This window comes from Parus major, chromosome 18 (genome assembly GCF_001522545.3).
Source record: "Parus major isolate Abel chromosome 18, Parus_major1.1, whole genome shotgun sequence".
In the NCBI taxonomy this organism is placed as follows: Eukaryota; Metazoa; Chordata; class Aves; order Passeriformes; family Paridae; genus Parus; species Parus major.
Window position 1 is genome coordinate 3,630,972 of NC_031786.1, and position 13,208 is coordinate 3,644,179.

Sequence of the window (13,208 nt, forward strand, 5' to 3'; positions counted from 1 at the left end):
CTAAACACACAGCAGTAGAATTTACTTTTAGCCTTTAAAATAAGAAAGCATTGCACTAGTCTTCTTTCAGGAGAAATATCTGTGGAATAAATTTGTTCCTTTAAAGTTCAATGATACACTGTGGTATTTGGCTGTCAGATTTGTTCTCTGTTGAACAGATATTATTCCTTTTGAATTTAGGGGTGCTGCCAGCACATGGTAGAACTGATAGTCAGTCTGGAGTTCTCACGCACAGCCGGAGCAGCAGCAAGGGAAATGCAGAAGAAATCACATCCCAGCCAAAGCACAAGGACCTGGCTGGCAACGTGAGGCAGAAAATGCTTCTGGACTACAATATTTATATGGCAAAGTGTGTTCCACAAAAAAAGAAAAGCCCTTCAGGTAGTCCAGTCATCAGTGCAGAGAGCAGCCCTACAGCTGTGAAAAAGGTAATGCTTGTGCTCCAAAGGAACAGTGAACAGCATCTGTAGCTCATACTAATCCTTTGGCCTCCTGGACTGCATTTGAGTCACTCTTAATAAACAGAACCTTAATACTAAGTACAACACACATAATAAACACATCTTTAATGTTAAGCATGACCACTGTTTGTTAAAAAGCTGTAAATCTGTAATGCATCTTTGTTTCCAGACTTTCATACAAAAGGGAATAGGAGGCCGTGGTGTAATATATAAATAAACACATCTTGTGTTCCCCCAGGAAAACATATTCTATCCCCCAACCACTCCTGAAGCTGTGATGGATTTGTTGCTGAATCTGGCACGTGTCAGAAGTTATTCTAAAAATAGATGAGCAGTGCTGGCAGGGAACCTACGTCACAGCAGAGGCTCCTCACTCAGCCATCCTGGCAGAGCCAGGCTGCAGCCCTTGCAAGCAGTAGCTGCCAAGAGATGATGTTCAGAACTGCAGCATCTACCTGCCTGTCTTAGAAAGCACTGCTTTTCTGCTAGCTTCAGGAGTTCTGGCTGGAATAATGTAGAGTGGTGAATTCTTCTGTCATTGCAGGCACTTAATATGTTGTGTTTCCTTCATGGAAACTTCCTGTTTTGTTGTGGTAGTGTGTGTACACACCCAAAATTATTTCAGCTGCCTTGGCTTTTGTGTGTGTAGTCAGTGATGCAGCATCTGAATGTCTAATACTTCCAGGTGTTTTGAGATGGTTCTCAAGAAAATCAAGACATTCTCTTGGACTGTAAACAAAACCTTTAATGCAGCAGAAGGAACAATAGAGTTTCCTGAATCCTATATGCAAACACTGGAAGAAGGAGAGTGATTCCCTGTAGTGTATTTATCATCTCTTTGTGTTGTTTGTGAACTGGGTTTAAGGATGTAAGGTTGGGTCTTGCTTTCCAATTTTTTGATAAAACAAAGGAAGAGTAGATTTCTTCCAGATCTGACTGGCAAGAGAATCTCTTACTGCAAACACATTTGTAAGTCTACCCACTCTGGGTTTATCTGCTTTTTCTGCCAGAGGTTAAATTACATACAACTTTCTCATTTCATTGCCAGAGGTCAACCTATCTCTGTGTGGTCTCATTCCCTCTGCTGCATGTCAGGATGATGACAGGCTTGTGGCAGCCCAGCTGATGTGTTTGTAAAGCTGCTCCCTGTGCTGAGCATTTGGTGTTCTGAGCTGACCTGGGCCCTTAACACTGAACTTCCCATATAAATCAGGCCTTTTCTGTCCTTACTTTATAGAATTTATAAAGCTGAATAACCTGCTTTATGTTTTCAGTTGCCAGATGCCAATGTAGAAGCTGAAGAAGAAGAGCAGGAGGCCTGGGTGAATGCTCTGGTTGGAAGAGTATTTTGGGATTTTTTAGGAGAGAAGTATTGGTCTGATCTAGTGTCAAAGAAGATCCAAATGAAACTTAGCAAAATAAAGGTACCTGATCTGGAGACTTGCATTATACACTCCTTGTGAAGGAAGTGAAACACATAGTCTTTGAGTTTTAAAATAGTACAAGAAAGACTTACATCACACTTACATGTAAAAGACAGTAAATGTTCTGCAGAATGGCAGTTCAGTTTCTGATGGATCTCAGCACGTTAACTATGCTGCTTCTGTTTAAAATGAACTACAGCTGGATTAGCTATTTGTATCTGTCAAATTTTTATGTAAAAATTAAAGTATTATTGCATTTATATTAGGGATGAATAAAAATGCATATAAATGAGGAAATCTGCTTTGGGAAATAGTAGATTGCTTTTAAGGTGGAGGACATCAAGGAACCACAACTGTAATGTGTTCCTGTTAACTTCAGACATAAACTACTTTATAAGCAGGAGGTCAGTGGGAGCAATAGTTACAGAAAAAGCTCTGTGGGGTGACAGGACACAGCTCCCATCAGCTGCCCCATCTGATGAAGGGGGCAGTGATGCTTTTGAGTGACTTCTCAGTCTTCCCCTTGCCTTCTGTAACCCTTCTGAACAGCAGCAGTTCATCACAAGCCTTCAACTCCTGATGTTTGGGGAGGAGTTTGCCTGTTCCTAAAGGCAAAGGAAGTTGTTGTCTTGCTGACAAAAGCTCGAAAATTTAGCTGCCAGCACCAGCTGTGAGATAGTGCTGCCTTTACTTTGGGAAATAACCAGCAGCCTAATTCTGCCCTGTCTGTTTCCACAATTGTGACAGCAGGGCTCCCAGACATCTCACTGGTAACTTTTTAAGTGTAAAAACTAGGAATGGAGACTGGATGTATTTTTGGTGTGTTAAAGCAGTGTCTGTTCACAGGAGATAATGTTTTCTGTCAATTAGAAATATAAAAGTGAATAGATACCCAAATCATGATTCTGTGCCTCTGTTTTACTAAAACTATGGTACAGATTTAAAGGGTAATGTTCTATGGAAGAATTTGCCAAAGATAAAAGAAGCTGAGACATTGATAAAACATCAATGATAAAATATACAACTGAAGTAAAAAACCAAAGAAGTCTTTGATTTTTATTTGCAGTGAAATAGGATTTACACTTCATTCTTCCGCTTTTTACAAACTTTGACTAAAAAGCATGCTTATGGTTTAGAGTCAGCATATAAACTTCAGCATAATTTAAAAAACAAGTTCAGATGCCCAATCTCTCCCTAAAAAGTTTTGAAACTGGCAACTGTGAAATTCTAGAATAGTAAGAAATTTGTGTAATTATATTAGTGTTCTTTCACTAGTGACACTTCAGCTCAGTGCATCCCTTAAGTTTAATGAGCTTTCTTCTCTCAGGAAACTGATGTTTAGTTCCATAACATTCATTTGATCTTTTATATTCTGTCTTTTTAGCTGCCCTACTTCATGAATGAGCTGACTCTCACTGAGCTTGACATGGGGATAGCAGTGCCCAAGATCCTTCAAGCCTTCAAACCTTCTGTTGATCACAGAGGTAAAATACAAAAAACTTGTTGGTATTGCCTTTGTATCTGGGGAGAACAGAATGTTGATCTGTTTATTTTTTTCATGTTTTAGGTAAATGTAATAAGAGCTTATTCTGAGATACTCAGGGGTCTTTAGCTGAGGCTAGATGTAAATGTAAAAATGTATATATGGAATTGTGATCATGCCTTTCCATACTAAAATTTGCATGCAACAGAGATGGAGACACTTACCTGATGCTGTCATGGACTGCAGAGGGCAATGCATATCTCCTTGAGACAGATCTGATTCTGTACCACAGGAGGAAACAGGTTTGGCTGTGCAAAAGAAGCTGCCCTGCTCTGAAAACAGGGATTCAGAAAGTATAATTGTAATAACTTGGAAAAGAAGAATACAGTGTTGTTTTGAAAATAAGCTTCAAAATACCACATAATTTTATGTCCTTAATATTAAATACAGCTTTTTTTAAAGCTGGATGACTTTCATACTGCTGCTTTATGAATTAGAACTGTTTGTTTTTTATTCCTTCTGGCTTGTATATGGTCGCATATTTGAGGATATTCATGTCACTTAAATAGTCTTGCAAAAAAGAAAAACTTCATATAATGCTTTTTAGCTTCAAAAGCATTTGTTCTGCATGTTGAAGAGAGCAAGGAGTCATCTAAGATATACTCAGAACAGTTTTAAATTGCATCAGAGTTTCTCCACTCAATGTGGAGAAATTTCTAATTGGCCTAAAGGGAAATATTTCCTTGGAAGACCTGGTGTGGTGTCACCTGAGCTTTGCAAGAATGCCAGATGCATGAACTTTAGGAAGCAATTAATAAACTTTAATACAAAAAACTTTGTGCCACTCAAATCACTGACTAAAAGCATGAGGATAGTAAGTGCTAACCTTTCCCTCATAAAACTGAACAAAGCAGACTTTGGGGAAATATTAAAATCCTCTTGGGCGGCATACATTAGTTAATGCTGCCTGTTGTATCCAAACTCTATTGTTTGCCCTTATCTACTTGAGACTTGCAACTCTTTGCAAAGCCTTATCTATAAAACACTGGGTACTTTGCTCTCAACTTTTCCAAAGAATATTTTCCACTGAGCTTTATAAACAAAGCATGTTTGAAAAGACAAACTGTTTGGTTGTCGTGAGGAACAAAATCTGTCTTTTTAAGAGAAATAAGAGTTGAATAGACAGAATAAGCTGCAGTGCAGTCAGTATTTGGGGAACTAAAGCATATTGCTGCTTCTTGTCTTGTGCTTCCTGTGTGGGACAGCAGGTTTTCCACAGTACTTAGGAAGTCCTCCAGTGTTCTCAATTAAGTGGTTGCACCATTGATAGCATCTTTATTTGGAGTTACTGAAACAAGGAAAACTTTTTAAAATCTTTACATGTGTGATGCTTGTGGTTTCATAGTTCCTTTTTAATCAGGCTTTCCTTACAGGGTTCTTGTCAGTGTGTTTTCCTTTGCCTTGATTTAAACATTTTTTGAATTCCTTTCTTTGTTCTCCTAACTTCAGTTGTAAGCAGGGGCTGTAGCTCTAAGTCATGAGATGGGATTTAGGAGCCACTGAACACTTGGCTTCAATTAATTGCTGAAACAGCAATGAGATCAATTAGTTCCTTCAGTTTCTTGTTCAGTTAAACTGTGACAAGCAAACATTTATGGTATGATTTCCAATCCTTTTAACTTCTTCCATACCGTTCGAATGACACGTGAACTCTTAGGGTTTTTTAAGAGCTTGCAGTGAGTAATTACTGGAATAACTTGTTCTCTTATTATACTTAAAAGGACATAAACAAGGGGATGAAAATTGGAAATGCTTGTTTTCATAAGAATAAATGTATTTCTTGGTAAGTTTGCCTATGGGTAAATGATCTGCTTTGCTGGGGAATGTGGGGGAAAAAGCCCCTGTAGTTTCAGGGAAATATCCAGAATGAACACTTCTAAGTTTTGGGGATTTTTTAGTAAGTGTTTGAGGCCGTCATTTGAGGTAGCCTTTCGTGAGGCTTTCAAGTGCAGTTACTAATTGTGATGTGCTTTGTTTCATCCATACTTGCTTTTGTGCTTAATTATCAAGAAAATACTTTTTTTATTATATGCCTTCTCTAATTAACTAAATTTGTTAACAGACAATGTTAGAAAAAAATCTTGTTTCTGTTAATACAGTCCTCTTGGGTGACAATATGCTGTGGCTTTTACTGTAATTCTGTCAAGGCTAGGGAACCAGAAAAAGGAATAAATTGTATAATTTTCCCAATTCTTCACTCCCCCTCCCTCCCTTTTTACCCTCTGGAAAAAGTGTATGAACATTTTCTGGTTAGAAGGAATTTTCCCTCTCAGTAATGGCATCCTTTGCTTAATTTGATCTACTGTTAAAATTATATTGATGATTGAATTCTGCTGACTCATTGATTGTCCAAAAAGTCTGTTAAGCTGTTTTCTTATTTTTTATGATCTTACTGAAACTTTCATACTGTAAAGAGAAAGAAAATCCTTGTAAGCTTGTGTTTGAATTCTTGTGTTTGGATTTTAGAACAGTGTTGGAAAAAATGTGATGTAAAAGAGTTATTTGGGTTAGTAAAGCACCAACTTGCCTTCATCCTGCTTCCAGCATGTAACCTCACAGGGTGCTAGTGACCAGGTCTTTGGGAGCTGCCTGAATTTCTGTTACCACAAGTGGGTGGGATTATGATAAGGATATGTTTTTACAGAAAAGAAAACAGTAGTTCATACTTCTAACTGATAAAGTGTGACTTTTCTAGAACAATAAAACACTAAGAGTAGTTACCATTTGTCCTAGTTTCAGTTTTATTCACCATTAATTGCTTTCAAATAAGTAAATAAAAGTGGAATGGGTCAGTGTCTGATGTGCCAGGTACTGTTGAGGGAATGTTTTGTGCAGCTCCAATATCTGGAAAAGGAAGATGTATAATCTGTGTTTAGTGGCATCTGTTTTCTAACCTCTGGATGACAAATACATCTTTGATGCAGGGTGTCACTTAAAAGGCTCAAGCTAATCTTAAGGTATTCCCAAAACAATTCTTTTGGAGATTGCAAAAAGCAAATAGTTTGCACAGAAAATAGGATTTCATCTAACGTTGCACATCTAGAATTGTCTAAGTTATGACCCTCTTTACACTGAATCATACAAGAATGTCATTAGCTCAGTTAACTGAGGGAACCTTGTCACAGATCTTCAATACACCACTGGCAAAACAAGAGGCAGCAGGTTGTGGTGTGAGAGATGCAATATTGCTGTGGGATTTCAAGTTGTGCTTCACTTGGACAGCGTCAGGATGTAGAGGAGTGTCCCCATTACTGCTTGGCTTGGAGCAATGCTGTAAATAGTTTTGAAGTGAATCCCTGATGGTATTGTATTTCCTTTATCTCATTTCACATCTCTTAAGCAGTTTAGGTGTGTGTAAATCACAGTATTTTTTTTTTGAGACCATTAGCTGAACTCACCACTCTCTTTCAGTGTGGCTTGGATTTATATCTGGCTTTGTTCCACAAGCTTAATGTGATCAGAAAGCTTGCTTTGTGATTGCTCTTCAAGTGACATCTTTTCTGTTGTTTATTTTAGGACTATGGGTTGATTTGGAAATGTCCTACAATGGATCTTTTCTAATGACCCTGGAGACCAAGATGAACTTGACCAAACTTGGTAAAGAGCCACTTGGGGAAGCATTTAAGGTTGGCGAGATCGGCAGAGAAGGGTAAGGGATGGCAAGTATTTGCAGCTCTGGCTCTGCAGTAGATTGAAAGGAGTTTTGGGGATGTTTCATACAAGTAGGTGTGGACCATGGCTTTTCTTTGCAATTTTATTGTTTGGTTACACTACTGATAACAATTTTAATAAAAGGTTTCTGTGGTACAATTATCTTGTTGTGTATATGTGCATATATATAGATATATATTTCAGCTGGGTTTTAAAATGTCCTGTGACTAAAATTTAGTTTTATCTTATGCTTGATTTGGGGTTTAGCCAGATAAAATTCAAATACTGGAGATACACACATGCAGAAATAGGTGTAACAGGCTACTGCTGCATAGTACAGCTGCAGCTGGAAACCATGGAATAGTAAACAGTGTGGAAGAAAAACAGGCTCTAATTGTTATGTAAAGACTTTAAAAAGCTTTAGTGCATCGTGGGAGTAATCACATCCCTGCATTAGTCTCTATTTTCTTCATCTTCAGTTTGCCTGCTATGCTTAAGTGAAATGCCTTTTGTAGATGAACTAATTAGCAGACACCATACATTAACTTACCTCCTTTGTATTTGTGCTTTCCCTCTCATTTTTAAGATGTTTGAATATCATCCACCTGTCCATTTGTATTAACCTAGTGAGAGGCACCTATCAAATATCCATCCCTAGATGGATGCATTCCCAGCTCTGGAGTCCTTTTTTTTGGTGCTATATTCTCTTTGTACTTCAGAAATCTGCAGGCCCTGAACAGTAGGTGGTCCCTGATTTAATGTAAAACCACTGCCTACAAATCAAGAAAATAGTCCCTAAATCTGGCCATTTGTTTAGCTATGAACAAAACAGCATGGTCTTTCACAATTAAGATACTTGATGCTTTGTATACTCATGTTGTAGCTCTGACCATTTATTCTGATATATCTTGAAGTAATACTTAGAGCAGCACTATATTTCAGTGCAGTCAGGACAAGAAAATAAATGTGAAAAAAACTAATGGCTGAATGATCTCATACACTAGTAGAAATTCAGAGGATTTAAAGTCGACCTAGATTCTCGTTGTCACTGCTTGAAATAAATATTTCTGAATTTACATCACTATAACTGGTAGGTGTGAATTTTTCAAAATCCCTTTAATCCTGCCTGCCCAAAAAACAGGGGATAGAGGAGGAAATGTCTATACTAATCAAATTCTTGCTTTTCTTCCCCACCCCATCAGGATTTTCTTTGTGTATTTTCATATCTGTTCAGTGCAGGAACAGCCTCAGAAATAATTAGTGAACACTCTGATTCATATATAAAAAACAGGTTGCTGCTGGCAATAGGCCCCCAGCAAGGCAGATTTAAGTGCCTGTAGCCAAGCAACCAATTACTTGAAGGTATCAGCATTAACTGCATTGCTTCCTGCACAAGGCTGGGATGTTCCAAAGCTCAGGGCCAGGTATCAGCTTTACATAAAGAGCAGTCTAATGTATTCTAGTTTGGATGAGGGTTTTTTCATTGCTTGTTTGTTGTTTTTTTCCTTAAACAAAATGGATATTAAATAAATTAAGGACTGAAAAGTATAGAAGAGCTTGATTCTCATCTATGCCTTCCAATGTGTTAGTTAATTTTAATTCTACTGGCTTTTTAAATTACCAGTTGACAACTGCTGTGACAAATCAAATTACTCTGCATGTGTTTGCATCCACGGTCACGTTGTCAGTAAGTGATGCGTGGTGGTTGCTGAGCTCATTTCTGGCCCTTACGAGTTCAGAACAAACCATCTCTTGAGATGCAGTAACCACAAAGTGGTGTGAGAAAGGCACCTACTCATCCAGAGAGAGGAGAGGGGGGGAAACTGCTCTGGGGTTTAACTGTCAGTGCCTGTTGTCAGTGTAAAGCAAGACAAATGGGTCACTGTTGCACTTGCTGTTTGAAATAGAAGTGAAGTGTGCCGAGACACAGTCTGGTAATGCTGTCTTGCACACCCTCTCAGGAAAATGCTGCTCTCAGAAAGGGTAGGAAACTATTTAATTATCAATTTTATAGAAGTAATGCATTACAAGTTCTGCTAAAGAAGAGGCAAAAGCAGGCAGGTTAACCCAAAGTTACTGCAGCTTCTTAACCCATAAGTCCCTTTCGCTTTGTTGAACCATGTAAAAACAAACTGACAAATGGCAATTCATACAATATTGTGCAGTCTTTACAGGAACAATACAGTAGCTCCAAAGTGATTTTTTTCTGCCAATGTTTGTGTCATATAAATGGTCCATTGTATACAGAGCTCCCCTGAAATCTCAGTCAAGCTTATTTATTGTTGCTTTGTTTAATGCGAGGAAATCCTGTGGTCTGAGCCCTTGGTGCTTGTGAGGCACTTCAGAGGACCCCTTCAACTAGGAAATAAAACACCTTCTTGTAAGAAGTGACACCTTTGAAAGACCTGAGAATGCCCTGAGCACGCTACAACGTGCACAGGAAAGAGAAGTGAGGTCACACTGTGGTGGACAACATGTAGTTTGAATCTGACCTAAAAACATGAATTTATGTGAGGAACAGCTCCAGCATTGCTATTTGGGCCAGTGACAGGCACCACCCACCACCCCCACGTCCTCGGGGAGGTGGCTCACTTTGGTTTGCTCCTTCACTCCTCTGCAGGTACAAAATGATGCTCTGGATAGGAAGAGGTTTGCGATTCTGATTCCATAGCCTGGGTAGGAAATGCTTCAGTGTGGACAGGTCCTGGGATTATTGCTCCAGTGGGGGAGGAGTCTTGTGCACTCTGGGCTTCACCTGAATTGTCCCTTTACATTAGGACTTCATGCAGCAACCACCAGTTTGTTCTGCATACAGAATAACGGGCAGTGGCCTCAGTCTATGCCCTGTGTGAGGTTATTAATGCTTCAAATACATTTCCAAGAATACACACACATACACACAAAAAGAAGACACAGCTATAAAGTAGAATATTATATTCCTGGGTGTAGTCCCTAGGGCTAAAGCCATATGCTTTTGAAGCCTCTGTTGTGTAACTGTTTCAAGCTCTTGGATTCAATAGAGATCTGTTAATTCTGAAGTGTATCCACTGTATCCTTCTCTCATTTAAATCCGTTTAAAAGATTTGAAATTTTTCTTGTGATTGTGTATGTAAAACCTTCCACAGTTTAAGTCTAGGAATTAGACACTACTGTGTGGTATTTTGTATCCAAAACACTTGTTTATTACTTCACTTTTTCCCCCACAACATTCAAACAAAGTTATTTGTCCAACCCTAATTCTGCTCAACTCATGGAAAACCATGAGCAGCAACAGAGATGCTTCCAAATGTATTTAGAATAATCTCCACATTTGATTTGAATATGTAGAATAGCCACCCCCGTGCCAGCCTCTTTCATGAAGGATTATGTTCCACTGGGGAAAAGAGATTTCTGTTTTGAAAGCTGGTTCTGCCAGACTGGCTTCAGAGTGGTTTTGGTTTTGTTCTTTTAGATAGCATTTATAAAAGAGGGGAGGGGACAGTTCAGGAACCTGTAATGTCAGCCAAAGCTGTTCAGGATGAATAGCTATTTAAGGATATTACATTTGACCTGGAAATTGCATTGTTTCAGTTTCAGGCCAAGGGCATATTGTCTTGCAGACAGCGATGAGGAATCCTCCAGTGCTGGCTCTTCAGAGGAAGATGATGCTCCTGAGCTGGCAGGAGAGAAGCAGGTGACCCCAGGAGCAGAAGGGTGAGCTGTTTGTTAATCCTTCTCTCCCCCCACGCCTGATACATGGTGCCAGCCCTGTGATGCTCTTTGTCCCCCAGAATGGCAGAGTGTGTGTCCAAGCAATGAAGCAACCCCAGCTGCCCTGGGCACCTCCCAGTCCCTTCTCTACTGGATTGCTGGGAGGCCAGAGAAGCTCTGGGGTCCTTCCCAGCATGTGCTACCTGGTAGCAGAGCCAAGAACAGGATTTTGTGTGAAAACTTGAAACCCTTTCTAGGCAGTATTACCCCTACACTGATCCTGCCTATCCCTTAGTTCCAGCGTTCCATTTTCTTTTCTTTAAGAAAACAACTGTTACTCAAGCCTGTTTTTCTTGCTCAGTTTTGTGGTTTTTTTTTTTTTTCCTTGAGGACTTCATGTGTCTGGGCTGTGCAATACTGCCCTCTGATGCTGTGCCTGGATTTCAGAGAAAATTTCCCAACATCAGTGATGCCACATCATTCCTTGTTTTGGCTGCTGCTCTGATTTTTTGCTTTCTGCATCTGATTGCAATTATGCCATGCAGTGAGAAAGCTGAATGTCTGAGCCCAGAATGTCTGAGATGATCACAATGTTTTCTATGTCTGAACATATCCAAGTGATTTTTACAGTGAATATACCAGAAGACTTATGACTTATTCAAAGTGTTCCAGAGAATCTTAGTATTTTACTCCTGAACACTTTTGAAAATTGTGTGAAGAATTGTTTGAATTACCGCAATTGATGCATTTAACATCTTGAAATTCATAAATCATATAAAGAACTCTTTATTAAGAGGACAAAGAGGGAGAATGAACAATCTTCATGTGAAGTACTCAAAAAAATTTCTTACACCTATTAAAAATCTGCATCACTACCACTATAGAATCTGATGGGAGAATAACTTCTTTCTCTGGGTAAAGCTACAGCTAGTGTAAAATCCCAAAGTCAAAATTTATTTACCCTTTTTTTATCAGCTGAACAGTTTTTGTCTTATGTTGTGCTAAAGAAAAACTATAGAAATTTGTGTAAGAATAACTTTATTTTTTCCCTGGATAGGAAAATGTCATTTCCTTACAAAGATTATCTCTGCTATGTAACACCAAGAGCCACAATTAGACATGATATAGTGTGTGGAAAATACCAAATGTGCTATTTCTGGAGTGTGTAATTCCAACATGAGATAGGGGTAAGAAAAGACATATTCAGCCCTTAAAGCATCTGTTTCAAAAGCCAGGAATGCTGTCTGACACAATTGCCAGGAAAAGCTCACTTTCTGCAGACATAGTTAACCATTTTTGGAATATCATTCCACCCACTGCCAAAACTGTTTTCCTCTTCTTTTTCAGCATCCTTATATTCATAAATGCTGCAGTACCTTAAAATTAGAACATTTTTGTTCAGCACACACAGTTAAATAATTAGACACAATGGTTGGGCTTTTTATGCTGCTGATTTGTGTACATCTTGGTGCCTCAGTGTCTTGACAGTTTTTTTTGAATGGTAGTAGACAAGTTGTCATTTCTCATACCAGCTTGCTGGCATAAATAATCTAAGTGTATTTGCAGTTTTAAAAAATGCTGTGTTTCCAGTGCTATCTGGGAAGGAGTTTCTGCCAGACACTTGTAGCTGACAGAATACAGCTGCTGGATGCAGGCCCTAGGACATATCTGTTCAGAACTTTTATATCAAAAACTTTAATGATTTAATAGAAAATCCATGTCTGTCTTAGCAAATTGGGTTAAGAAAATTATTTTGATGTTCTTTTTCTATTCTCTATCTAAAGTTACGTTGGAGGACATCGAACAAGTAAAATCATGAGAATTGTGGATAAAATTACAAAGTCAAAATACTTTCAGAAAGCAACAGAAACTGAGTTTATTAAGAAGAAAATTGAAGAGGTCTCCAATACTCCATTGCTGCTAACAGTTGAAGTACAGGAGTGCAGAGGAACACTAGTGATTAACATTCCACCTCCACCCACTGACAGAATATGGTAAGAGGAGCTCAGAGCTGGGCAATGTTTCAGTTGTGTAACCTGAGGGGTTGCAACTAGGAAAAAAAGTAAAGCCTGGCTCAAGTGGGTTCTGGGCAAGGTACAAATTAGTAGCAAATGAGGTAGGAACTGTTAATAAGAGAATGTTCTTACAGGTTTAAGTACTTATTTTGTTAAATAAGTAAATAATAAATCCTGCTCTGTGTTCTCTCCTGAGGTACGGCTTCCGAAGGCCTCCCTACCTGGAGTTAAAGGCACGGCCAAAACTCGGTGAGAGAGAAGTGACTCTGGTTCATGTTACGGACTGGATAGCAAGGAAATTGGAACAGGAGTTCCAGGTGTGTTTCCTTTACATTCTCCTTTAATTGATGATAGTTTTGGTCAATTAAAGGGGTGGGGTGTTTAATTTTCACATGTCCCCTATTTAATTTATAACTAGTCATGT

At 38.8% G+C, this 13,208-nt stretch overlaps 1 protein-coding gene across 4 annotated transcripts in view; it reads left to right on the forward strand.

Moving 5' to 3' along the window:
• The window catches only part of TEX2 (testis expressed 2), a 39,552-nt gene that overhangs the window by 23,618 nt on the left and 2,726 nt on the right, over positions 1-13,208 (forward strand). For 2 of the 4 annotated variants that reach the window (XM_015645467.2, XM_015645466.3), the window contains exons 5-11: positions 181-428; positions 1,736-1,885; positions 3,270-3,369; positions 6,945-7,077; positions 10,650-10,772; positions 12,554-12,763; positions 12,981-13,101. In XM_015645467.2, the coding sequence (XP_015500953.1) occupies positions 181-428; positions 1,736-1,885; positions 3,270-3,369; positions 6,945-7,077; positions 10,650-10,772; positions 12,554-12,763; positions 12,981-13,101 (1,085 nt within the window). Of the gene's footprint in view, positions 1-180; positions 429-1,735; positions 1,886-3,269; positions 3,370-3,576; positions 3,671-5,149; positions 5,212-6,944; positions 7,078-10,649; positions 10,773-12,553; positions 12,764-12,980; positions 13,102-13,208 lie in introns of those variants that run through there. The other 2 variants (XR_004499763.1, XM_033518741.1) reach the window with 2 other exon arrangements.